The sequence below is a fragment of the Ovis aries genome, chromosome 11 (genome assembly GCF_016772045.2).
Source record: "Ovis aries strain OAR_USU_Benz2616 breed Rambouillet chromosome 11, ARS-UI_Ramb_v3.0, whole genome shotgun sequence".
Taxonomy (NCBI): Eukaryota; Metazoa; Chordata; class Mammalia; order Artiodactyla; family Bovidae; genus Ovis; species Ovis aries.
In genome coordinates, this window is record NC_056064.1 from 40,130,616 (window position 1) to 40,155,747 (window position 25,132).

At 55.1% G+C, this 25,132-nt stretch overlaps 2 protein-coding genes across 3 annotated transcripts in view; one reads left to right on the top strand and one right to left on the bottom strand.

The window, feature by feature from the left end:
* The window catches only part of THRA (thyroid hormone receptor alpha), a 24,716-nt gene extending 12,402 nt beyond the window's left edge, over positions 1-12,314 (top strand). The window contains exons 3-9 of one of the 2 annotated variants that reach the window (XM_027973954.2): positions 1,380-1,447; positions 1,991-2,091; positions 3,984-4,131; positions 4,755-4,960; positions 5,911-6,057; positions 6,641-6,899; positions 7,525-12,314. In XM_027973954.2, coding sequence (XP_027829755.1) covers positions 1,380-1,447; positions 1,991-2,091; positions 3,984-4,131; positions 4,755-4,960; positions 5,911-6,057; positions 6,641-6,899; positions 7,525-7,775 — 1,180 coding nt within the window. In that variant the 3' untranslated portion in view covers positions 7,776-12,314. The remainder of the gene's footprint in view (positions 1-1,379; positions 1,448-1,990; positions 2,092-3,983; positions 4,132-4,754; positions 4,961-5,910; positions 6,058-6,640; positions 6,900-7,524) is intronic. The other variant, NM_001100919.3, reaches the window with a different exon arrangement.
* On the bottom strand, positions 11,504-18,393 carry NR1D1 (nuclear receptor subfamily 1 group D member 1). The gene is given in 8 exon segments (NM_001131029.1): positions 11,504-11,703; positions 12,363-12,573; positions 13,069-13,254; positions 13,546-14,186; positions 14,541-14,685; positions 14,788-14,876; positions 15,157-15,504; positions 18,363-18,393. Coding segments are annotated over 8 exon segments (1,851 nt in total).
* Positions 18,394-25,132: the final 6,739 nt, after the last annotated feature.

Below are 25,132 nucleotides of genomic sequence, written 5' to 3' on the forward strand. Positions count from 1 at the left end.
TTTCTCTTACAGCCTCTGTACCTCCATGCCCAGACTTCTGTGGGTCTGGGAGAGTCTGCTCCTAAGGCACAGAAAGGCGGGAATGCCAGTTCCTGGTCCCCCCAGGACTGCAGCCCCTCCCCTGACAGCCTCCCCTCCCCCATGTCCTTGCGCCACCTTGTGGCTAGCTCTGGTACTGCACCCAGAGGCGGTAACTGATTAATTGCTGAAGACCGTCAGTCAGCTCAGCTGGGGCCTTGATAGCTAGGCATTCCCCCATACCCACCCCTCCGGAGACAGGAGGCAGATCTGACCCTCGAACCGTTCTAGAAATTAAACAGGGGCAATCCCCAGGGTGTGTGGGACACAGAGCTATCTGTGACTGTGACCCTGGCCAAGGTCACTGTGTCAGTGTGTTGGTAGTTGCATGGGACTCTGGAGGGAGGACTCTGCAACATGCCACACGCGGGGTGGGTGTGAGAGGTTATACAATCCGTGCATGCATGTAGAAGCTTATGTAATCTGTGTGTGCTGAGGTTATGTAACACATATGTGGAGAGGCTGGCCACATGCATGTGCAGTGGCTGAGGGCTGCTATAACACCTTACATGGAGGGGCCCTAGGTCTTTGTTCTGGCTCTGACCCCTGCCCACCGTGTCAGCTGGCACAGGTGGGGCCTCAGTTTGCTGTTCTGTTAAATGGGGCCCATGGACAGGGTGGCTTTGGGAGTCCCATCCTTTTCTCATGTTCTTGAGTCTAGGTTCTGGTGGTCCACTGTGGTTATCTAGCGTGTATGCATGAGCTGAAAATCAAATGACATGCTCGCTGTGGGGAGGGGCATGGTATTATTAGGTGCCTGTCTAGAGGGTTGTGAAACACGTGGGCATATCCTTGAGGCCGTATAACATTTGAGAAAGCCCTGAAAGTCACATCCACATAGATAATAGAGACTGCTGCTTATGTACCATGCTTGGGTTTATACTGAAGGCAGCATAGGTGTTCATATGTTCATATGTGCTGGTTTTATGCTGCATATATTTGTGTGTATTCTAAGCTTATATAGTTTTAAGCGTGTCCTAAAGATTCATGTCCTGAGATTCTTTCTGCATATGTGTCAAGCACTGAAGGCTTAAATATGTGGATGTTTTATAGATGATGGATGTTTAAGGTTCTCTAATGTGTGTGTGAGTGTGTGTTGGGACCCTTGAACATACTTGTGCTCCAGCCAAGCCCCTTATTTCTTGCTCAGATAGCTGGACCCTTCTCAGTTTTGTCAGCTGACCTGAAGGTGCGAGGTAGATGGAGGGAGTCAGGCCTGAGGCATAACCTCAGCCCCTTGGATGCAAAGGGGGGCTGCCCAAGGTCTGCTCTCTGATTCTACCCACTTTGCCCCTATCCAGTACCAGGTCACCAGATGGAAAGCGAAAAAGAAAGAACGGCCAATGTTCCCTGAAAACCAGCATGTCAGGTGAGCCTGGCTGTGTGTGCCCTTCCTCCCCACCCTCAACCCCACCAAACCAGCAAAGGGCTCTTCTGGGGCCTGGGCTTGTACCAGCAGGTCCTGTGTCCTGTGGGAAGAGCCTCCTGGAGAGCTTGGGATGGACTTGTGTGGGTGAGATGTGTGACGTGGAGCATGCCCCAGCCACTGAGGATGGAGTAGGTCAGAAAGGGCCTCTTCCCTTCTCTTCTCCCATCACGCCCTTGCCTGAGGTCCCCGAGATGAGCTGCTGCCGAGATTTGCTTCTCCTTCTCCTGTGTCCCCTGCCCCTGGGATGCAGCAAGAGAGAAAAGCCCTGAAGGGGCAATCAGAAGAACTGGATTCTCCATATTCTTAGGGAAGGGGATGAGCAAGATGACCTCTGTTATGTCTCCAGGACTCTGCCTGGAGACAGAGAACCCTTCAGGGAGGCTGGGCAAGGAAGGAAAAGTGGGGGGATGGAGAGAGTATCAAAGCCTCTCTGCTGGGGCCCCAAGCCATGCCTGCCTGCCTGCCTCCCTTCCTCCCTCCCAGGGTATATCCCTAGTTACCTGGACAAAGACGAGCAGTGTGTCGTATGTGGGGACAAGGCAACCGGTTATCACTATCGCTGCATCACTTGCGAGGGCTGCAAGGTATGGACCAGCCAGCTCCTGCCCCTCCCCCACCACCTGAGCCCCCGACTCGTTCCCTTAAGTCCCTCAGCACCTGGCCCGACAGACAGCTCTATAAACGTGTAACCTAAAGCCCACCTATTTCATCATCATTTCCCCTGTTCATTCATTTGTTCATTCATAGTCACTGCTCTGCCACTCCTAGGCAAGAGGCCTCATCTCTCTGAGCCTCAGGTTCTTCATCTATAAAATGGGTTAGGATAATGATAATACCTATCACATAGCATTGTTGGGGGAATTAAATGAGATAGTGCACATCGAGTATTTAACACGTGCCAAACAGAAAAGAAGCACTCAACAAATGTCTGCTTCCATCCATCCACTCAGTGTACTAAGTGTCAGATGTATAGTACCTGCCTTGACCTCAAGCTGCTCACAGCCTACCAGAGAAAGACTGACGTCAGCTGAAAGCAATATCAGTGTTTTTTAAATGTGGTTCCTGGACCGCCTATAGTACTTGTTAAGTGCAGGTCCCAGCCCTGCTCAATCAGAACATTCTGTGGTGGCTGCCAGGCATCTGCCTTGGAACAGGCTCCCCAGTTGCTTCCACTGCCCGTGAAAGGTTGAGAACCTTTGCTCGGGAGGGGCATGGTGGAGCCCAGAGGAGAGGATGGCAGAGTCTCCCTGGGCAGAGGGGACAAGGTCGTAGACTTGGGGAGACTTAATTAGATCTCACTTTGGGCATTTCAACCTACATGGTTTGTCTAGAGTCATCACCTCCTGAAAATATAAGACCTTTCAAGAAACAGAAAGATTAAGAATACATTGAGGCTTCAAGATCCTCTTTTCTTGCTGTCAGTCAAGCCAAGACCACCAGGAATGGAGAGTCCCCTAGCCGCATTCGTGGAAGCATTACCAGCAGTGTAGCACAGAACAGAGAGTCACACCCTCAAGGCCCTCTGAGTCCCAGTGGGTCATCCTAAAAGGACAGAGATGTCTTCCCACTCCTAGAGAGTCTGATGGTATAGGTTTAGAATGAGGCCCAGGAATCCGTATTTTTGATCGGTGGATTTTAATTGCACCCCAGAATCTGAGAGCTCAAACCTTGCGTCTCATACCTCAGGTCCAGTTCTGACCGTTTAGCCATATAACTTTGGGCAAATGGCTCAATCTCTCCAAGCTTCAGTTTCTTAGTCAGCAACATGGAGATAGTAACAGTTCCTACCTCATGGGGTTGACACCAGCATTAAAGGTGATGATACATGAAAGAAAAGGTTTAGAAGCTCCTGGCTCATTGTAAGTATGCAGCAGACGTTAGCCCTACATATTATTACTGCCATCTTGAGTCTTGAGGTTTTTTTTCCTTTAAAGCAAAGGTTAAACTCCGTATATAAAATTGAAAGTTTTCTTTTCAAGCTAATACTAGTCCATGCCCAATGCCTTTTCTTGATTTTTTTTTTACATTCTCCCTGCCCCTCCACCATTTCATGAATTCCACCTGCATAGGCAACAGGCAGTGTGTATGAGAATGGTTTGGGGCCAGTGTTGTTTCTAGAGTTGTTTAGCAAGATGGAAAATCAGGTATTAATTGGATGTCCACAGTGGCTGTTCCTTCAGGCCTCATCATATTTCACACCCTCCCAGGCTCAGAGCTCCTCTCCGTGGTCACCATCCTTACCTCTGCCACCACCACTCCCCAGGTACCCCGTAGGCAGTTGGGGGCTGAAGACGTGTGTTTCTAAGTCCTGGCAGAGCCCAGGTGATGCTGGGGTTGCTCTGTCCAGAGGATGCCAGGTCCCCTCACTAATTCCCCTAGCCCCTCACCCCCTGCCAGAGAGCTGCATGGTTGGTTCAGGAAGAGAAGATCATGATCACACCATGCTCTGTCTCTCCCCTCCACGCCCCCACTCCAGGGCTTCTTTCGCCGCACAATCCAGAAGAACCTCCATCCCACCTACTCGTGCAAATATGACAGCTGCTGTGTCATTGACAAGATCACCCGCAATCAATGCCAGCTGTGCCGTTTCAAGAAGTGCATCGCTGTGGGCATGGCCATGGACTGTAAGGGGATGGGTGGGGGGAACCGGGCCAGGCAGCTGAAGGGGGGGTGTGTTCAGATGTGGCAGCTCCCTTCCAGGGTACCCACAGGGCAGAGTGACCATCTGGGTCAGGCTGGTGATGGAATGAGTATTCAGAATCTTCAGGGAATTCAGCAGTCCCTGCGGCCCTCATCTCAGAAGAAAAGGAAACAGAGGATTCCTCTATTGGCCCTGAGCACGGGCCCTGGTGCCTACCTGCCTTTCGCCAGTCAAGGGTCTTCAGAGAGTTGTTGGGTAGAAATAAGTCCTGAGTACCGCACCATAACGCAGTATCTCTGACTGCCAGGGAAGGCACTCCAGTACTCTGTGGGGTGAGAGAGGGCCTCTTGTTAGCTGGGGACTGGATGGCTCAGTTTCCCAGTAACCATTGTCACCTTTAGACCAGAACATGGTATCCTCTGGGTTGGAGTTGATGTGGTCCCAGTGATGATCGTGAGCCAGGTTGTGCCACCCGATTACTAGGGAAGTCATTTAGCCTCTCTTGGCCCTTCCCCTCAGTTTCTCCAACCTGAACACTGGGAAGAGTAGTTTCTGAGCAGGTGGCAGAGTGTGCCATGCAAAGGGCATTGTGTCTGTTGTTGACAGTGGTTCTAGATGATTCGAAGCGGGTGGCCAAGCGCAAGCTGATTGAGCAGAACCGAGAGCGGCGACGGAAGGAGGAGATGATCCGATCACTGCAGCAGCGACCAGAGCCCACTCCTGAAGAGTGGGACCTGATCCATGTTGCCACGGAGGCCCATCGCAGCACGAACGCCCAGGGCAGCCATTGGAAGCAGAGGCGGAAATTCCTGGTAAGGAGAGAAGGGGCATGAGTGAGAGTGGCAGCCTGGTGGCCAGGCAAGGGGAGCGAATTCAGAGTCTCGCCTCCTCCAGGAAGCCTTCTTAGATTAGTCCACCCCAAAGCTGCTAGTCTGCACAGCTTGGCAGTTCTGATTTGTACACCTGTGTATGTGTTACTGCCTTTTCCATCTGATTTGATGAGGGCAGGGCCTTGCCTCATCAAATTTCCAGTGAAGTGGGGAGGATCTCTCCCCCTTTTTCCACAGTGACTGGGAGGCAGGGGCAAGGACACAGTCATGGGACAGTATCTTGAGGAGCCTCCTGGGTGCCACATGTTGTTTTGGGCCTTGGCAAAGCTGAATGCCAAGGAAATGGTCAGCGTGGGAGGAGATGGACAGTTGGTTGTGTATGGCGGGGGAAGGCAGAGAACTCCTGATGGCTGGAGTGTGTCAGCGGGTGAAACAGTACACTGGAAGGAGCACCAGCTCTGAAAGCGAGCACATGTGTGTGTAATGGTTCAGATCCTGTTTCCACCGCTTACTAGGCTCTCGACCTGGGCTTATTACTTAGCTGCACTCTATCTGTTTCCTCATCTGTGAAATGGTGATAAGTATAACATCAACTAGTGGTGATAAGTCATGGTGAGGATTAAATGAGATAATATGTGTAAAACACATGGCCTAATTCCTAGCTACATATTAGTCAAATGTAGCTTCTGTTGTTATGGCATTGCCGCTACTGGTGTTACGATCCTTGTTCTTATTAGCCATCTTGGAGCTCTGGTGCTAGTTTGTTCTCTGTGGCGAGGTGGGAGAAGCCCTAGGCCTGGGACACAGAGTCCCTAGGTGCGGTGGCCCCCGTTTCCCCAAGCTGCCTTGGAGCTCCCCCTGGTGGGCAGGGAGCCTCAGTGAGTGGTTGAAAGGGGTCTGCAGCCCCAACTGACCCCCATCTCTCCCTCTAGCCGGACGACATCGGCCAGTCACCTATCGTCTCCATGCCAGACGGAGACAAGGTGGACCTTGAGGCCTTCAGCGAGTTTACCAAGATCATCACCCCGGCCATCACCCGCGTGGTGGACTTTGCCAAAAAACTGCCCATGTTCTCCGAGGTGAGTGATGGATGGGAGGAGAGACCTGGTGTCACACTGGAGGGAAGCCTTGGGCTGCTCCCCGGGTCCCCCAGTCCCAGCTCATCCTTCTCTGAAGCTCTCTGGACAGGGAGCAATTCCTATGGGTCAACACACCCAACACACACCCATGCACGCACACACGCATGCACAGGGTGAGCTGATTCCTAAGAACTAACAGGCTCCATGGGCCCAGCCCTGCACCCCCAGCCTCCCCCTGCCCATCTCCCCGCAAGTCTACGTGACCATCCTGACTCTGGAGATTCTTATTTTAAAGAGCTCTAACTCTGTGGACAGGCTGCCCTACTGGCTTGAGAGCTTGGCTACATGGCCTAACTCCCTAAACCTCCCTTTGCTCATCTGCAGTGGGCATGGAGGTAATGACAGGACCTAACTCAGAGACCTAGTTGTGAGGGTTAGTGAAGCAAGGTAGGTCTGCCACCCAGTGCAAGGGTAGCTGTCCAGAGTATGTGTTCCCGGTTGGTGGTGGCCTCGCAGTTCCCAGGGGCGCCTTCAGGGGACACTCATGGGGAGGGTCATGCTGAGTGTTCCTGTGACTCTGCAGCTGCCTTGCGAAGACCAGATCATCCTCCTGAAGGGGTGCTGCATGGAGATCATGTCCCTGCGGGCAGCTGTCCGCTATGACCCCGAGAGCGACACCCTGACGCTGAGCGGGGAGATGGCCGTCAAGCGGGAGCAGCTCAAGAATGGTGGCCTGGGTGTCGTCTCTGACGCCATCTTTGAACTGGGCAAGTCACTCTCTGCCTTTAACCTGGATGACACGGAAGTGGCTCTGCTGCAGGCTGTGCTGCTAATGTCAACAGGTACCTAGCCTGGCTGGGTGGGCTCCGGAGCTTCCAGGGCCCAAGACCTTGGCTGGGCCCCAGGCTTGTCCTTCTTTAACCCCTCAGTCTCTCTGCTCCCCAAGCCCACCTCTCTGTCCCCCAAGCTTATCCCTGTCCTCAGGCCCATCCTCTGTCCACTGTCCCCTACTCTGTCACCCATCCCCCCTCTGTTCTCTCCAGGCCCATCTCTAGCTTCCCACGCCCTCTTCTATCCTGGCTTCATTTTTCACCTCTGCCCCACATCTGCTCTCTGTCTCTCATAGTCCCCTTTGTTCCCCACCCTTGACTCTGTTCCCATCCACCTTCTCTTCCCCTCCCTCCTCTGTTCTCAGTACCCCTGTCCCTGCCCCCAACCTCCTCCTACTCCTCTGCCCACCCCACCTCTCCACCCCCTAGGCCTGCCTCATCTCCTAGTCTCCTCCCTTCCCAGGCCCACCTCTGACTCCTCTGTCTGCTTTACCAGCCCCTCCACCGGCTTTGCCCTGTGCTTGCCCCCGACTTGCTCCCTGCCCCCGCAGAATGCATGTTTTTCTCCATTCTCCCCCAGCCTCTCGGCCTCTGCCCCCCTGCACCCTCTTAGCCTCGTGCCCCTCCTTCCCTGCAGACCGCTCGGGCCTGCTGTGTGTGGACAAGATTGAGAAGAGTCAGGAGGCGTACCTGCTGGCGTTCGAGCACTACGTCAACCACCGCAAACACAACATTCCGCACTTCTGGCCCAAGCTGCTGATGAAGGTGACTGACCTCCGCATGATCGGGGCCTGCCACGCCAGCCGCTTCCTCCACATGAAAGTCGAGTGCCCCACCGAACTCTTCCCCCCACTCTTCCTCGAGGTCTTTGAGGATCAGGAAGTCTAAAGCCTCAGGCGGCCAGAGGGTGTGCGGAGCTGGTGGGGAGGAGCCTGGAGAGAAGGGGCAGAGCTGGGGGCTGAGGGAGACCCCCACACCTCTTCTCTCCTCCCTCTCATCCTTGGATAGATTCAGCTCCCCACACACACCCCCACACTGCCCTGTCCCTCCTCAGAACCTCCAGCCCTGGGACAGGGCAAACAAATGAACTTGCTATGAAAAGGACAGTGTGGGAGGCGGGCGGGGGGACCGTGTCCTGCAGTTCCCAGGACCCTGTCCTCTGAGAAGGTAGGAGAAGGGAGGGAGAACTAAGAGCGGACAAGCCATCTTGACCGTAGGGGATAGAGGAATGTGGGGTGGGGGCAAAGGCCCTCACTCACCCCCTACACACACACACACACACACACACACACACACACACACACACACACACGAGAGAGCCCCCTTGCCCAGTCTCTTGGCCTAGGTCCCCCCTCCAGGCTGAGGGCCTCTCTGCTTCCCCAGATGCCTGGTGCAAAGAAAGGCTTGGCTTGGCTCCTCCCCTGGAGGTTAAAAATTACAGTCATTCTAACTGCACTTTGGAAACCAGGCAAGGGGAGAAGATAAATGAAGAAATACTAGACAGAGGAAAAAAGAGCGAGCGACTGATAGAGAGATGATATTAAGTTATTAACTGAGGCTGGCCAGAGGGGAGGACCCCCCCTCCCACCCCCGAGCACTTTGAGAGCTGCCCCTCCTCCCCCCAAATCAGAGAGAACTGCCCCCCCCCACATCAGGTCCCCAAGGGTAGGGCTGCCATCAGAGCTGTGAGCTAATACAGCAGGGTCCTGGCCACGCCCCCTTGCCTTGCCCCTCCCTCTGTGCCCTTTGGCACCCCCCCGCCCCAGTACTCCCTCTGCTCTCTGCCACTCGTGCCCGCTGAGTTCCATCTACCTCTCACTCTGGATGCCAGCTGGCCCCTCACCAGCCTGCCCTGCTGCCCGCACAGCTCCCCTTTCAAGTGCCCAGCCCCGGGGGCCTCTCCCTGTCACCCCCCTTCCTCTTCTGCACCTTGGCACCCACACAGGAAAAACTGTGGCTCAAGCTCCCGCCTTCCTCACATCCTGCAGTATTAGCTATGATCCAGATGCTGCTGCCCCGGGGCGGGGGTTGGGGGGCGGCGTGGGGGGAGGCGAAAGGGGTGTGTTTGAGCTTCTCCCAGAACCTGCACACCCGCGGGCCCCTGTTCGCATCCGTCTGCTGGGCTCTCTCTAACCCCTGCCTGCCTTCTTTCCTGCTCCCACTAGCGCTAGCCCGGACTCTGGGCGGGCGGGCCCCAGAATGGGGTGCTTAGATCAGTGGCACTTAGTCAAGGCCCTGGGGGAGAGGGCGGTTGGTGCTCCGCCTTTTTCCTTTGAAGCTCTTTAGGCCAGCCGCCCCTGTGCCCCTGGGACCCCTTCCCCCTCTTCTTTTCTCTAATTCAGGGACTTTGGCTTGAGCCACCTCCCACCCTCCTGGGGAGGAGTGCTCTGTTGGTCTGCACTTGGGTGAGCTGCCCTCCTCCTCCCTTCTTTGCCAGCGCCCACTCCGCAGGGAAGAGAGGGAGGGAGGAGGTAGCCCTCTGAGGGTGGGGGAGGGGAGGGCGGGGAGGGACAGAGCAGACCGGAGGGCCCTGGGCTCAGGGCTGCATGTCGGCAGGGATGGATGGGTGGACATAGATGCCCCCGGAAGCCATGGGGAATGGGGCAGGGGGCGGGGGGCGGGGGGCCAGGGCTTCCTGCGCTTTGCACTATTGGGGCAAAATGTCTTAAGCAGTGGGGAACCTGCCACCCCACCCTGACCCTCAGCCTGCCACAGCCCCCTATACACATGCACACACATGCGTGGAAACACACACACACACACACACACACACACAGGAAGCCCATCGGGGCATGTCCTTTCCCCACTGTTCAGGTGTTCCGACGGGGGGGTGGAGGGCCTGGAAGAGCAAGGCTGCCACCTGTGCGTGTGCCTGCCCCGCCCCCTTGGGCTCTTGGGCTGCCCTTTCGGTCTTTGTCTCAATCCCCATCTCTCTTCTGGGGTACTGATTCCTGTATTATTCCAGTCCCATGGATAAGCCCTCTCATACCCTCCTCCCACCCCTGGGGGCCCAGTGGAATTCCTGACCTGTCTGCTGTCTCCCCGTCCCTCCATCCCCACCGCCACGTCTCCATTCCCATTCTCAGCCATGCGCATGGTGGAGAAAAGGCCTCCAAGAGGCTTGGCCTCTTACAGGCACTTGGGAAACCCTCCTTCCCCACCCACCTCTGCCCAGTCATGTGAGCTGTGATCCCCCACTCCTCCCCGTAACCCCTGACCCCTCCCCCCACTCTCAGTGGGGTAGGGTGTGTGTGTGTGTGTGTGTGTGTGTGTGTGTGTTTCTCCGTGTGAATGTGTGAGCAAGTACACGTGGTGGGGGAGGAGCTGGGGGACTCAGGAGTGCCACGCACCTGCTCTAGATGGGCAGCCAGCCGTCCCAGTCCCTGCTTTGGAAGTGGGGGACAGGGCCCTCTTTTGGGGGCCATTGGTGCTAATGAGGGGGATGGCCTTGATGTGGGTGCTTAGCCTGCCTTCCCCAGTATTGGCCCGGGGCACTAGGGCAGGCAGAGTGGGGGCAGCGGGTGCAGTATTGGTGGGAGGAGGGGCTGCTGGGACGAGGAGGAGGGGGCCAGGCCAGGACAAGGGGGTGCCAGAGCCATGACCACTACCCCGCCCCCACCACCCGCCTCTCCATCTCAGTATTCCCCCTCCCATCACTCATAACACACATACCTCATCCAGCCTCCTCCCTGCTCAGACCTGGGGAGGGTGGGGGTGGAGGAGCCCCTACCCCTTCCCCTGGTGGCGGGTCTACAGGGCTGGGAGAGGGCGGGGCATGTGACACAGACACCGTCCAGAAGGGGGACAGCAACTCCTGCCCTGGGAGCTCCTGGGTGGGAGGAGGGGGACACTTCCCTGCAGGCGCTACTGAATGTATGAGAAGCTGGTGCTGGGGTGGGGGGAGGGGGGCTGTGGCCAGAAACAGGGAAGGCAGTAGGTCCCTTCCCCAGGGAGGGGTTGGGGCCAGTAGGGGTGACCTGGGGGCTCCTACTCCTGCCCCACGTTGACAATCAGTATGTCTGTTATGTGCGATTTTTCACCCCCGTTGTGTTTTGGGTCAGGATTTTAAAGAAAGATATTTTTATGGTAATTGTTGCTCGTCTATTTTACTATATATTTATGTAATAAATATATGATGAAAATAACCCCCTTGGGCACCCCCCCCCCTTAGACTTGCGTGCTGTTTCCCTGTATCCTCCCATCTGCTGGCAGAGTACCCACCCCCAAACTGACCAGATGGAGAGGTGTGCCCCCAGCCTTGGCCATATTTCCACCACCCCTTCCCCCTCCCCCCAGAACGAGCACACACCACAGAAGCCAGCTCAGCTGTGAACTATTGGATTTGAGACAGGAATAGAACAGATCAGGGGGCTAGAGAGAAAGAGCGGGGTGGGGGGAGAGTGGTTTAAATAGGGGAGGCTGGGGAGGTGCAGTGATGGGGGAGGGAGGCAGGTATTTACAAGAAGGCTCGGGGGGGCCAGAGGCTCATCTTGGAATATTTTATAACAATATAAATAAGATTCTGGTTTGCTTTTCCTTTTCGTCTCGTAAAGGAGAGAGAAGTGCAGAGTTCGATTCTGTACAAGGGGGCAGCGGCGGAAGGCCGGCCGGGCGGGTCACTGGGCGTCCACCCGGAAGGACAGCAGCTTCTCGGAGTGCATGTTGTTCAGGGTCCGCAGGTCCGGCAGCTTGAGCAGCAGCTTGGTGAAGCGGGAAGTCTCCGAGGGCCGGTTCTTCAGCACCAGAGCCCGAAGAGCCCGCAGCAGCGTCTCCTGGAGCTGCTCCACCGAAGCGGAATTCTCCATTCCCGAGCGGTCTGTGGGGAAGACGACAGCAGTGAGGCAGACTCCCTGAGCTCCTCCGACTCTGACGAGGAGGAGGAGGACGCGGAGGTCTGCGAGGATGCAGCGGTGGCCACGCAGCCTCTCCCTGAAGCCCCTCAGAGGGCCGATGGGGAAGGGGCGGGAGGGGGAACATAATGCCCTCTCCCAGGCCCTGACCCGAAAGCAGGAGATGCCTGCAAACCAGGAGCCCAGGCTCAGCAAGGCCAGCCCCGCTCCTGCCCCACCAGGCCACTCTCCTTCCCTGAACAGGCCCAGCAGGGCCCTAGCTCCCCCGCTGCTCTGTGGTTCCCTCTGCCTGGGACGCCCTTCCCCCCTCCTATGCCTGGCAGTATCTCTACTTGTCCTTTGAGGCCCCACTCGAGTGTCACCTCCTTCCCCAGCTCCCCAGGCAGAAATAGTTGTGTGTGCTCCCAAAGCCCTTGGTTCATGCTTCTACTGTGACACTTATCTCACTGTTTTATAATTAGTTGGGCATGAGTCTGTCTCCTGAGCTAGACTGTGTCTGAATCATGTCTGTATCTCCAGTGCCCGGTGCAGGGCCTGGCCTAGAGTAGGTACTCCATAAAAGGTGTGTTGAATCGAACTGCGTCCGCCTCCTCCCCGGTCAGGCTCAGGCGAGAGCCTGACCTACCTGCAGAGACAAGCACCACCGCGGTGAAGAGGCCCAGCTCCTCCTCGGTAAGCGCCAGGGAGTTGAGCTTCTCGCTGAAGTCGAACATGGCATTGAGCAGGTCCCCCATGCCCATGGCGCCGAGCTCCTGCAGGCTGTAGGTGGTGCGGCTCAGGAACATCACCGTCTGGTCCTTCACGTTGAACAGCGACGCAAAGCGCACCATCAGCACCTGAAGCAGGGACAGTCGTCCTGGGTGGGGCGGAAGACTTGCCAAATCTCCCCTACCGTTTTTCTGAAGGGGTTACAGGTGCTGCCTTGGATTTCTTAGTCAAGACCGGGGCTAGTTTCTGAGTGGTCAATGAGGCAGAGCGGGTGGAAGGATGGGGAACATCCCACTGGCTTTGGAATCCAGTGGGCCTGAATCTGAGTCTCAGCCTTGTCACTCCCTGTGACCCTGGGCAAAGCCCTTCACCAAAGTGAATCTGCTCATGCCTAGAACGGAGGGGTGGGGGTAGCACTGTACTCTGAAGTGTTATTTTACGGTAGCAAGATGTGATTAGACCCCATTTGGATGACAGAAGTTCTGGCCATCCACAGGCAGGACTGGGTGGGATTCTGTCCCTTCCTAGTCACTCAAGAGTAAGGTGGCCCCTCCCCACCCCAGACCCCCATTCTGCTGGATACTTCCCAAGGTTGAGAGCAGGGAGCTCAAACAGTCACTCACCTCAAAGGTGCCAGCCTTAAGCAGGGTGACCTGGTCGTGCTGAGAAAGATCACGGAAGCCAGGGATGTGTTTGGCAAACTCTACCACCTCCCGCACAGCAGGCGTGAAGCTCATGGAGAAGTCCTCCCAGATCTCCTGCACAGTTCGCCCGCTGCGCCCATGCGGGTACATGTTCATGGGACATGCCTGGAAAAGGGAAGGATTTGGGGAGGGGAGTATGAGCCAGGTCAGCTCAGAGGGGCTTCCCTAGCAGGTCTGGGCCCCAGATTCTGCCTGGGTTAGCGTTGTGGCCTTGGAGGATGGGTCTTTCAGGTAAAGCAGCAATCAAGTGCCAGGTGGAGATCAGGGTTTCCCAGGCAGAGCCCCTCCTACTGGACTGAACATCCTCTCTGCACTTAGCCTCCATACACACCCAGCGACCCTGTGCTCAATCTGTTCTCCCCAGCCCCCTGCCCACATCACCCCCAGTGCTCTCACCAGCAGAACGTTCTTGGAGTTGCCCTGCCGCGGACTGTTGACAGGGGCTTCGCCTTCGGGGGCTGGGTACACGTGGGTAGGGCACAGACGGTGCCCATTGCTGTTGGGCTGGTGGCAGCTGTGGTGGGTAGCGCCAGGAGGCCAGGGGGGAGGGTAGGAGGAGGAAGCCTGGCGTAAACTGTTCAGGGCCTCGTTGTGACGCTGGGCGGCCATGATGTTGTCATTAGGGGCAGGCGGGCAGCCCTGACTTTCCCAGCGATGTGGGGTGGTGGCCGGACGGTTGCCTGAGGCATGGTTGGCATTGAAGTTGCCAGGTGAGGTGCCCAACTTGTCATGGGCATAGGTGAAGATCTCGCGGTGGGCCCGGGCTACCTGGGATATCACATCCTCCACTGTGGGCTCAGGACTTGGGGATCGAGGAGGCGTCAGCTGCTGTGGGAACTGGGAGAAACCCACCAGGGGTGAGGGGGCAGGGGCTGGGGGCGGTGAGGGGCCCATGGGGCCCGGGGTGGGGTGCTGGGTGGGTGGGGTCTCCAGCGGGCACTGGCTGCTCAGCTGGTTGTTGGCCAGGTTCATGGCACTCTGCATCTCGGCCAGCATCCGCTGCTTCTCCCGTTTGGGGATGCGCCCAAAACGCACAGCTGTGACAGGATGAGAGCAGTGTCAGGAAGTTCTCACGCACACTCACATGTTTCTCTTCCTTCCTCCTGAAAGGGCAAGCCCCCGAGGACTTGGGGTTCCATATCAAAACTAAAACCCAGAAGGCCACACCCATGGAGGGGGTTTTCCAAGTAGGGCTGTGGTAGGAGGGGACCAGAGAGACTAAATGGGAAAGAAGTGTTTACCCAAGCCCTGATGAAATATGGCCACCCCCTCTGCAAATGAGACGCACAGTCTTGGGACTTTTTAAGGGAGGGACTAATTCAGAAACCTCGAGTGGAAGGAAGAAAGGGGGAGGGTGTGGGGAAGCTGGCGGGGCCATGGTGCTGCCTCACCGTCTCGAGACATGCCCACGGAGAGACACTTCTTGAAGCGGCATTGCTGGCAACGGTTACGATTGATGCGGACGATGGAGCAGTTCTCATTTTTCAGACACCTTTTGTACTGGATGTTCTGCTGGATGCTCCGACGGAAAAAGCCCTGTGGAGCAGGGTAGCGAGTGAGCATCTTGGTCCAGGCCAGGCCTACGTGTCCTGTGGGAGAGGGTCACCTGCCCCTGCCCTTCCCTCCTCCTTGCCTCACCTTGCAGCCCTCACAGGCGTGCACGCCGTAGTGGAAGCCCGAAGCCACGTCCCCACACACCTTACACAGCAACACCATGCCATTCAGCTCTGCAGGAAGAGAGGGGAGGCAGGTAAATGGGGGTTTCTGAGTGGCCAGAGAGCTGGAGGTTTTCTTGGCTGGGGACTGGGTGGGGGGAAGAGCTGAGGAGGAACTTCAGTATCTAGGGGGCACTTGGATGACCAGACGGGGCCAACAGCAGCTGGTGCAACTCTAGGAGAAACCCCTGAGGCCCTGAGTAGGCCCTGGAATAGCTGTCACGTGAGGATCAACTCCCTGCCTAGACCTGGACAGCTTCCCTTCCCCCAAATCAGCTGGAAGCTGACTTACTGGTGATGTTGCTGGTGCTCTTGCTGGGAGACACTCGGTTACCGTCTTCCAGGGCCACCTGCAGACCCCCTGGGGGGCTCCCATTATAGAAGGAAGAGGACGACGACGATGACGACGAGGAAGATGAAGAAGAAGAGGGAGAACCATCATCACCCAAGCTGGGCGGAATGCTCCCAAAAGAGCGAGCTGGGTCCTGGGTGAGGGAGCCAGTGGGTGATGGTGGGAAGTAGGTGGGGCAACCTTGGGTCAGGGACTGGAAGCTGCCATTCGAGCTGTCACTGTACAGGGATTCAGGGCTGGTGCGGTTTGGGGAGGAGCCACTGGAGCCAATATAGGTGATGACGCCACCTGGCAGGAGAACACAAGGGAAAGGGGTGTCAACTGCGGGGCGCTCAGAAGTTAACCATGTGGCACCCCTACTCTTGGAGTCCCAGAAGAGCCACAGTAAGCAGTTCCCCAACATAAGCCAGACATGGCCATCCAAGCCCTGCAACTCTCGGCAGGGACATTCTGCGTCTGCCTTGCGTGTGAGGTACCTCCCTAGAGGCATGACCTCTGTGATGCTCTGTGGCTATCTCACATATGTACTGCTCCCCCCACCTCCGCCCTGGATGCCTTCCTTTAGAGTATCAAACGCAGCTAATGACTTAATTGTCAGCAGCTGACCTGGGGATGGGAGAGCAGCTGAAAACCATTCATAATGCACAAGCTTCAAGAAAAACAGCCCAGCTGCTGATTTTAATACCAAGACCATGCCAGGGATGAGACCATGGAGGGGCAGCTAGCCAACAGTGAGGGGAACAGAGGTCTTACAAGAATAAAACAATTACATTCTCTCAAAACTGAAAGACATCATCTCCAAAGGTGCTGTTCCCCTGGCCTCCAAAATCAACAGTCAGAGTAGAGTCTATCTCTGAATCCAGCAAGGGCTTAACAGTATGAGCTGCAGGAGGTGGAAGTGAAGAACAAACTGTCCAGCCTAAAGCTTTGGAATTCCCCCTTCTAGATCTCTCCGCCTGCTGACAATGACCTTGGCTCTCTAACCATTCAGGGACTTTGGCCCTCTAGTTATATTGCCAACCAGATGGCCGAGTTCCCATTGCATTAGCAGGATAAAAAAGCGACCTGTCTGCCACACCTTTGGCCAAGTACCTCGCTTGGCTTGCCATCGGTGGGGTGGGAGAAGGGAGGATCCCAGGACACGTGTGAGCCGACACAGGCCATGCCACCGTCTACAGAGGCATGTCTTGCTCACCCACTGACACACACTAAGCTGGGCAGGGCCACCCTAAAATAGCTCAAGGTTGGTCAGGGTGAACCCAGTTCCCTGTAAAACAGTTGCACAACAGACCAGCTCCTACAGTTTCAGGGTTGAGGTGGGGGGGATGGGATACTTGTTTGGTGGTAAATAAACCTGCCCTAATTCAGCCATCCCCCAAAAGCAAGTTAAGATTTTCATCCAAAGAGACTTCCAACCTGAAAGTGAGGGGCACATTCAAAAGAGTCTGGTTTTAGCTCTAGATTTACCACCACCAACTTGATTTGTGATCTAGAGGAAACCAACTCCCTTCTCAGAGCCCCAGTTTTACTTTCAGTGGGGAAGAGAAAAGAAAGATGAAAAGAGACTTTATATCCTTTCAGCTATGTCTCTGAGATCTAGTTGTTTTGGTGGTGGTGGTTTATTCCCTAAGTCGTGTCCGACTCTTGTGATCCCATGGACTAAAGCCTGCCAGGCTCCTCTGTCCATGGGATTTCCCAGGCAAGAATACTGGAGTAGTTGCCATTGCCTTCTCCAGGGTATCTTCACCACCCAGGGACTGAACCCTGGACTCCTGCATTGCAGGCAGATTTTTTACCGACTGGGGAAGTCCTTAGGAGGCAAGCTGCTTCTTGTTTCATGGGGGAAGGGGCAAGAGTGTTTGCAGGACTAAGAAAAGAGATGCTGGGGAACAGAAGGAATTTGTATTGTGGAGAAGCTGACTCTAAAGGCGGTACGGTGAAGTAGGTGCAAAGACAATAAATCGAAAAGGAGTGAGGAGAAAGCTAGATGTGAGGTTTCTTTGAGGAGTGTAAACATGAGGCCACGAGAGGTCAGGGATGACTCCGTCTTACTCTGCATCGGTTATGGCGAAGGGGGGCCCCCCCTCCGACAAGCGGACAGGAAAAGGAGGCAGGCGGGGGCGGTGAGTCAGCCCAGCTTCACCCAGATCTCGGCGGGGCGGGGCGGGGCGGGAGCCAGGCCCTCAGCCGGCCTCACGTCCCAGCTCCACGTGTGACTCTTGCACGTGGCTCCCCAACGAGGAACCCCAGTACCCGAGGCTCCGCCCTCTCCACTTCCGTCAATCGGGAGCAGTAGCCCCGCCCCCGTCCCGCCCCTCCTCGGAGTCCCGGGTCAGGGTCTTGGGCTGAGCTTCTAACACCAGGTGGGTCGGGACTACAAGGGGAGGAGAAAAGGGGGGGGGGGGGGGGAAATCACGCGTTGCCGGGGCAACCGGGGGGCGGAGCTCATTATGTAACGGGGCCGGAAGGCAACCACCAATAGGGTGGCGGCCACGGCTTCTGCTGAATGAAAACAAACGCAGCACGTGGGCCCGGCTCTGCAGCCATGTGAGCGCTCCGGGCTGCCTGGGCGCTCTGGGTGTCCTCCCTGGGGCAGAGCACCACTGTTGGGGCTTCTCAAGTGCCACTCCCTACTGTCACTGAGGGTTCCCCAGTGAGATCCGACCCATTTTCCCAGTCCCTCCTGCCTGGAACCCGGGTCGCCCCTCTGCTTCTCCAGTTCCTGCGGACTCTGAGGGAAGAGGAAGATTGTAAAGAGGGGGTCCTCCTTCCGAAAAGTCCAGGCATGCCACAGCTGCAGCGGCAGGATAGATGGGGGCGTTTCGGGGCACTGCTCCAAAACTCCCAGTTACTCTAAACTGTTCGTCTCACCACACGTACCCACTCTCTCCATTCCCTCCTTCCCCGCGATCTGAGTCCTTCTAGCTAAAGGGAGCTTTAGGAGTCTGAAGGGTGACGGTGGGGCGCCTCCGGGCGCATTCCCAGGCCGAACAACCCGCTGTGGAAATCCCAGCCCCATGTCCATCACTAGCAAATCCCCTGACCAAACGAGTCCCCAGTCCCTTTCAAAGTTCCTCTTGTTCAAGACGTAGAGGAGAGGAGACAGTGACAGAGAAAGAATGATGGTAGCAAAGGAATCTTAGTACCTGTGTTGTTGTTAGAGTCCAGGGTCGTCATGTCTTCACTGGCTGACAGCGGTCATTCAAACTGGACCTTGACACAACTGGAGGTTACAGTTGCAGCTGTCGCCCCCTGGGCACTGGCCGAGGGCGGGGAGTGGACCCCCGCGGCTCACGATCAGGATCCGAGGCACTCTGCAGCAAGGTCTTGGCGGGGCCGGACTGCAGCCCTGCAGAAGGGTAGGACGCTGAGGCACCGAGGTCTGTTTTGCATGGGAAGAGCAGAGAGAGTGTGGGGGAAGGGGGCGGAGGGAATCAGCTTGCAGTACTTCTGGCTAGAAGGTAGCAAGGAGGGTCGGGTCTCTGCAGTGCACGGGGTGCCACTGCCTGACGACTCCGCAGCGCTGCAGGGTATCGAATCTGGAGCTCCTTGTGCAAAAGTCCCACAGGGAGAGAGGCTGCAGTCAGGAAGTAAGTAGGTGATGGGGAGAAACAGGGCACCCAGGCGCAAAGAAGCGAGACGTGTGCCCTGCTACGTTCCCTCGGCAGCAATATTTCACTCTGCCAATCTCAGCCGCCTTTTGCCCCAGCCTTTTTCCCTGGGACAGAGGGCTCTGCGCAGGCGCCAGCAACCCAGGGTTCCCGGGCCGCACGCGGCACTGGAGCAGGTACCATGTGATCCCAGGGAGCGCCTCGTGCCCCAGTGACACACTTTTCCAGCAGCAGGCACGTTGAGCTCGGTGCGCCTGCGTAAAGCCGAGGCTGTCGGGATATGTAGTCCGTTGGCAAAGTGGGCGGACTGCGTTTATTTCCCCATTTCTGCCTTGCACAAGCTCTTGCTGGAACCGGGGAGGAGCTGCGAGCTTTGTGGGGTGGAGTGCGTTAAAGAGTCAGGGTGGCGTGTTTGGAAAGCTTGTATGGCAGAGGCATGTGAATTCCTGGGGAGGGACTGACAAGCTTGGCGGCTCCCTGGGAGATCAAAGCTAACAGCCCCTTTCTGCAAATCTTGCAAACGTGAGGGCTTCACGTGATTGTGGGACTGACCCTGTCTTGAGGTTAGTGGTGACAGGAGAGAGAGATGATTGGGGAGGGAGATAGCCCCACAGTCAGGAGCTTAACGTCCTGCAGAGCCAAGTCCTGAGAGGGAAAGGAAATGTGACCCCTTTTAGGTTCTACTCCTCTTTGGGAATGGAGTTGCCATGGGGGTTGAGGATGTCCCTGGGGACTCCCTGTTTGCTTATATGACACCACCCCCACCCACTCAAGGTGACTTTGGCGTGAGTCATTTCCCTTTGTCTAGGAAATAAAAAGGACAAGGGAAGGAAACTGTGGTGAAAGTGTTTTGAGGTCCTAAAATAAAAGGAGCAGAGGTAAGGCAGGGCTTGGGGGCAGAGTGACACCCCCTAGCTCCACCCCCAGTGCTTCAGGGTAGTGTGGGTTTCATATGGGAACACAGAGATCATCTTAACCCCTATCCTTTACTGATGAGAATGAGGCTTAGAAGGAGTGACTGGCCCAACGTCAGACATCCATTGCTAGTTTCACTTGCCTACCATCAGGCAATGACATGAAAGTGAAACATTGAACAGGGGTTAAAAACAGCCAGCATCTCCCTTCAGAGGAGCAACTCTACCCCACTGGTGAAAGCAGGTCTCCAGTGGAGGTCTATCATGTTTTTTTGTTTTGTTTTGTTTTGGGGTTTTTTTGGCCTCACCATGCAGCTTGTGGGATCCCTGACCAAGGATTGAGCCCAGATCCCTGGCACTGAGAGCTCAGAGTCCTAACCACTGGACTGCCAGGGAATTCCCCAGGTCTATCCTGTTTGAGGACTTGGGTGTGGGGAGAGCTGAGAGCCTCTTCTAGATGCAGCCCAGTGAACCCGCGCCACCTGCTGCTTCCTGCTAATCCCTTCTCAGTCCCACTGCTCCTAGGGAGGGTTTTGTTTGTTTTTTGCACACAGGAAGCCCTTCCCCACTTGTTCACAGACCACTCCTGGGACAGCATTGATGGATGCCTGGACACAGCCATCAAAGAGGTAGAGAAAAGGAGGCGTGTGGACCCCGGGGATGGAGTAAGCTGGGTGGTGAGGAAGTGAGTAAGCAGAGAGGACTGTGATGGTGACTGAAGGGGAGGCAGCTGGGCAGCTGGCCTGACCACTCGCTGACCCTCTGCCTCCCTGGGGAAGACAGATGGACTCCCTACAACGGCCTGGGATTTAGCTTTGTTCCCTTGCCCCCAAGAACAGTGGGAGAGAGAAGGCAGTGGGCTCTTCCCTAGGCTGCCCGAGCCCCTTGGCCCAGAGCTGGGAAGCTTCAGCAGAGCGTGGGAGGGCCTGGGAGGGGCTAGGACAAACAAGGAAAGAGGCTTTTCAGGAAAACTTGGTTCTGAACTTGGCCTCCACCCCCTCTCCCTCCTCCCTCAGGGCTCTGGAGGGAAAGCTGGGAGGTGAGAGCACTGCATGCTCTCTGTGCCCTTTCTGAGTTTCCATCAGAGCCAGGACCCAAGCCCAGGGACCTGCCACCGCTGGATTCACAATCAGGGACCTTGGTGTGACCTCTAGCTCCCCATCAGCCTCAGCACTCCCTTTAGTTGCCCTGTTTAGCACCTACAGCTCTGTTTGCTGCTCTGGTGACCCTGCCCACCCCTTGTTCTGCTTGCTGGTGTTTATTCCCATGGGGGGAGGGCCAGGGGTCAAGACTCCCTCCCTGAGTTTACAGCCAGTGAGAGGGAGGAGGAGGCAGAGACAGCATGGGCTGAAATGCAGTCAGCCTAACTCTTGGCAAGAAGCTGGGTTGTTTTGCAGTCTGTGTGAGGTATGAAAGCGGAGGCTGGGAGGGAGGAGGCAAAGGAGGGGGGTTCCTTCTGGGTCCTCCTTCCTCTGAACTTCTTACAGGGCCCCTCCTTTTCTCCCTGACAAGTAACTTTGGGATCTTCGTTCTAAAACTGGAGAGAAGGATACAGAATAATGAAGAGGCAGGATTCTCCCTTTGTTCTAGAAGCTTCTATCTATCCATCCTGCTCCTTTCTCTGTCAACAGCTGCTGGGAAAAGGACAGAGACTATGGGACTCAGAGCCACCAAAGGGAGGGAGAAAAGGCTGGGTTGTCTGGCCTTTGGGGACCTGTAATAGAATCTAGCTTTGGCCTCTCTTTCACTTTAGCCTTGACCTAAGACAACAGGTGTATATCAACATGGCCTCCCACCCCCTCCTGCCAACTGGACATTCCAGTTCTCTTTTATACACACACAGACACACACATACACATGTGCACTCATGTACCATATCTCCCATAGCCAAATTCAGCCCAAGAATCTGGACCCTTAATAAATGGTGCTTAGATAGAACCCAAGACCTGGCACAGCAAAGCACATCTGGCTCCATATTGCCCACACTTCTGCACAGATTCCTCACAGTCTGAGATTCCAGACTGACCTCACCATTTAGGGACAGGGTGGGATCCTCTATATGTGTGTGTTTCCAACTATGTCTTAAATTCTCTTGGATTTCTTTGATTTGGGGAAGACAGCAGAGATAGGGTAGAAGACAGGAAAAGAGTGAGAGCTCTAAGCTCTGGCCCGAGTGTGTGTATATGCGATCGTAGAGACTGTAGTATATAAGCATGTATATGTAGTATAAGCATGAATGGCAGGAGTGTGTATGGATGTGTGTGTTTGATCCAAGACCTTTTCTCCTCATCAGAAGGACGCTGTGGGTAACAGGACAACACCCTGTGCAAATCCTGGGTGGCCTAAATCTTGGGCCTGCTTCTTGACTGAATGACTGACTGACTGCAGAGGGTGGGTCCTTGCTGGAAACCAGGTCAGGCTTCAGTAGGTGTCTTCCTCCCCCGCCCCTTTCTCACTGAGAGAACCACTGCCCCTGGGAAATAACCTACCTGCGCAGGTGATGCAAACCCCAAGACAGAAACCCTGGGAATGCCCCACACTCAGGCAGCAAGCCCTGTGCTGGAAGAGACTCATTCCCAGCCCTCCTAGATCTATTTTCCTGTTCTCTGAAAGGCCAGCCAGCTTTCCCTAACCCACCCAGAGCTTTGATGTCTTGGGAAGAATTTCAAGAGAATGAAGTAGGAGGGTTAAAGTCTAAGTTAATTTGTTCTTTGAGGGAGATGGAAAAAGGGAGGGTGAAGCATGATCCAGAGCTGGGTTCCATGGATGTGTTTTGCCTCAGATTCTATCTTTACCTCAGTACTCCTTTTTCCAAGGAAAGGGAATAATAAATATATACTGAGTACCAACTGTAGGCTTCCCCAGTGGCGCTAGTAGTAAAGAACCCATCTGCCAATGCAGAAGGCCTGGGAGACATGGGTTCAATCCCTGGGTCGGGAAGATCCCCTGAAGGAAAGCATCGCAACCCACTCCAATATTCTTGCCTGGAGAATCCCATGGACAGAGGAGCCTGGTGGGCTACAGTTTATGGAGTCGCAAAGAGTTGGATACAACTGAAGCAACTTAGCACTCACACCAAGTATATGCCGGGCACTGGGCTAAGTGTATTACACACATTATTTCATTGAATATCCATAACTACCCTATGTTGTAGGTCTCATTCTGAGTTTAGAGGTGGGGAGTCTGAGACCTAGAGACATTTATTCACTTGCCCAGGATGCTTCAGAGACTAGGCGATTTGCCTTGAAGCTGTATTTGAAGTGAAGTGCGTAAAACTGAGATGTCACGTTAAATAATGGTAGGAAAAAAATAACAGTGGAGTTAATGGAGGTTTTGGAGGTACTAAAACTCCCCCAGCTGTCTCTTGGAACTACCAAGAGACACAATGAAAATGGGGATGTTGGAAATTCAACCCCAAGCCTGTGGATCAAACTCTTTCCACTAGCAAGACTGCCCTTCCTGGAGAGAAGGATTACATCGAGTGGAATGTCTGAGCTGCAAGCTCAACCTGGTGCTACAAGTGAGGTGTGTCACCACGAAGGGGAAGCCTGAAGCACCCCTGGCTCCTGACCCCACGAGTACCTTAGCTATCCAGAACCTCTAACTCACTCCAACCACTTTTCTTCTTCCCTTAAACTCCTCCCTTCCTCCCTCCTCCAGCCCCCTCTTCTGGTGAGGTAGAAGGGGGCCAGAATAAGCTGCAAACAAACAAACACACAAGACGACGAACCTCCTCCCACGTGCTACAACTAAATATCAACTAGCATGTGGTGCAGCCAAGTAAATAAAAGACGGAGCTCAATGTTATCTGCTACAGAGATGTTAACTGAAGCAGGCATTGAGCTTTTTTAGCTGGTGATGAGGGGAGAGGGACACTGACATGTAGGTCTGGGCCCCTTAAAGGGCCATGGCACTTCCTTCCAAACTGTTACTCACTCAGTCATGTCCGTCTCTTTCGGACCCCATGGACTGTAGCCTGCCAGCCTCGTCTGTCCATGGGATTCTCCAGGCAAGAATACTGGAGTGGGTTGCCATGCCCTTCTCCAGGGGATCTTTCTGACTCAGGGATCGAATGGGGTCTTCTGCATTGCAGGCAGATTCTTTACCATCTGAGCCACCAAGGAAACCCACTTCTTTCTAAGGGGTATATCAAGAATGGATTGGTTGGGGGGAAATGAGAATCCCCTGGCGGTCCAGTGGTTACGACAAAGCACTTTCACTGCCAAGTCCCTGGTCAAGGAATTAAGATCCCGCCAGCCACGTGTGGGATGGCCCCCACCCCCGACAAAAATGGTTTTCTGGGTTGCATGACCTCCATCTTGCTGGAAGGCACCCTCAGCAGGGGCTCCATGAATGAAGACTGTGTGGATGGCCCCCTCCCTTAGGAGCCTTGTGTGCGCAGACCCTTTGGTGGTAACCATATGTACATGGATCCCTTGGTAGAAATCAATAGATATGGATCTATTGCTAGAAATGACTTGTTACATATTTGGTTACCTTTATAATTCACTGAGTTGATTGACTTTTCCAGTGAAACAAAGTTCTCTTTCCTTGCTAACACTTCAAATATAAGCGTCAGTTAAAAAAAAAAAAAAAAAAAAGAATGGATTGGTTAAAGGAGTATGGAAGGCCACCAAAGACAGACAGAAGTTGTATAAAATGCCATAAGGAAACAACATCTTGCTTCCCCATTTACCTGCTTGAGAGATGAGTACTTCTAAAAACAGTCCTTTGAGAGCCACTCACCATCCTGGGTCAATGCTTCTTCAGCAGATGATTTGGGGAACTCAAAGGAGGATTCCCCTCTCTGAACCCAGGATCCCACCAAAACCACAGGATCAGGGCCCTGAATGCCCTCCTTCTGGCATGGAGTTCCCCCTGCCAGGTTGAAGGGCAGTGGCATCCAGCGCAGGCTATGCCAAGGCCATCCTGTCCGACCTTTGTATGCTCTGCTGGAGCCCAGGGCTGGTGTCATCTTCCAGGTTATTGCACCTGCCCACTGGCTGTCCTTGAGCCTCTGTAGGACGCACACACAGGGGAATGTGCAGGGGAAGTGGTGGGGGTGGGGATGCCCGTGTGCCTGCCCCCATTTCCATAGTTTACCCTGAGCTCTGTCTCAAACCTCCGTGTCCAGCATCTCTCCTCATTCTTTGGGTCTCTGCAGATCTCCTCGGAGCTGCCTGGGGGAGGCCAGAGGCTCATGACAGTCCTCGTGAGCAGGATAGACCTTGGAGGAGCTGCACCCTAGGCAGGCATTAGGGGCCGTGTGTAGCTTCTGGGAGGCTTACATAAACACTGGCTGGGATGAGGAGGGAAAGAGGGATGCAATGGGCAGTGCAGGGAAGAAAAGCAGCCCCGGACAGCCAGCTCAATCTGAGTGGAAAGAAGGAA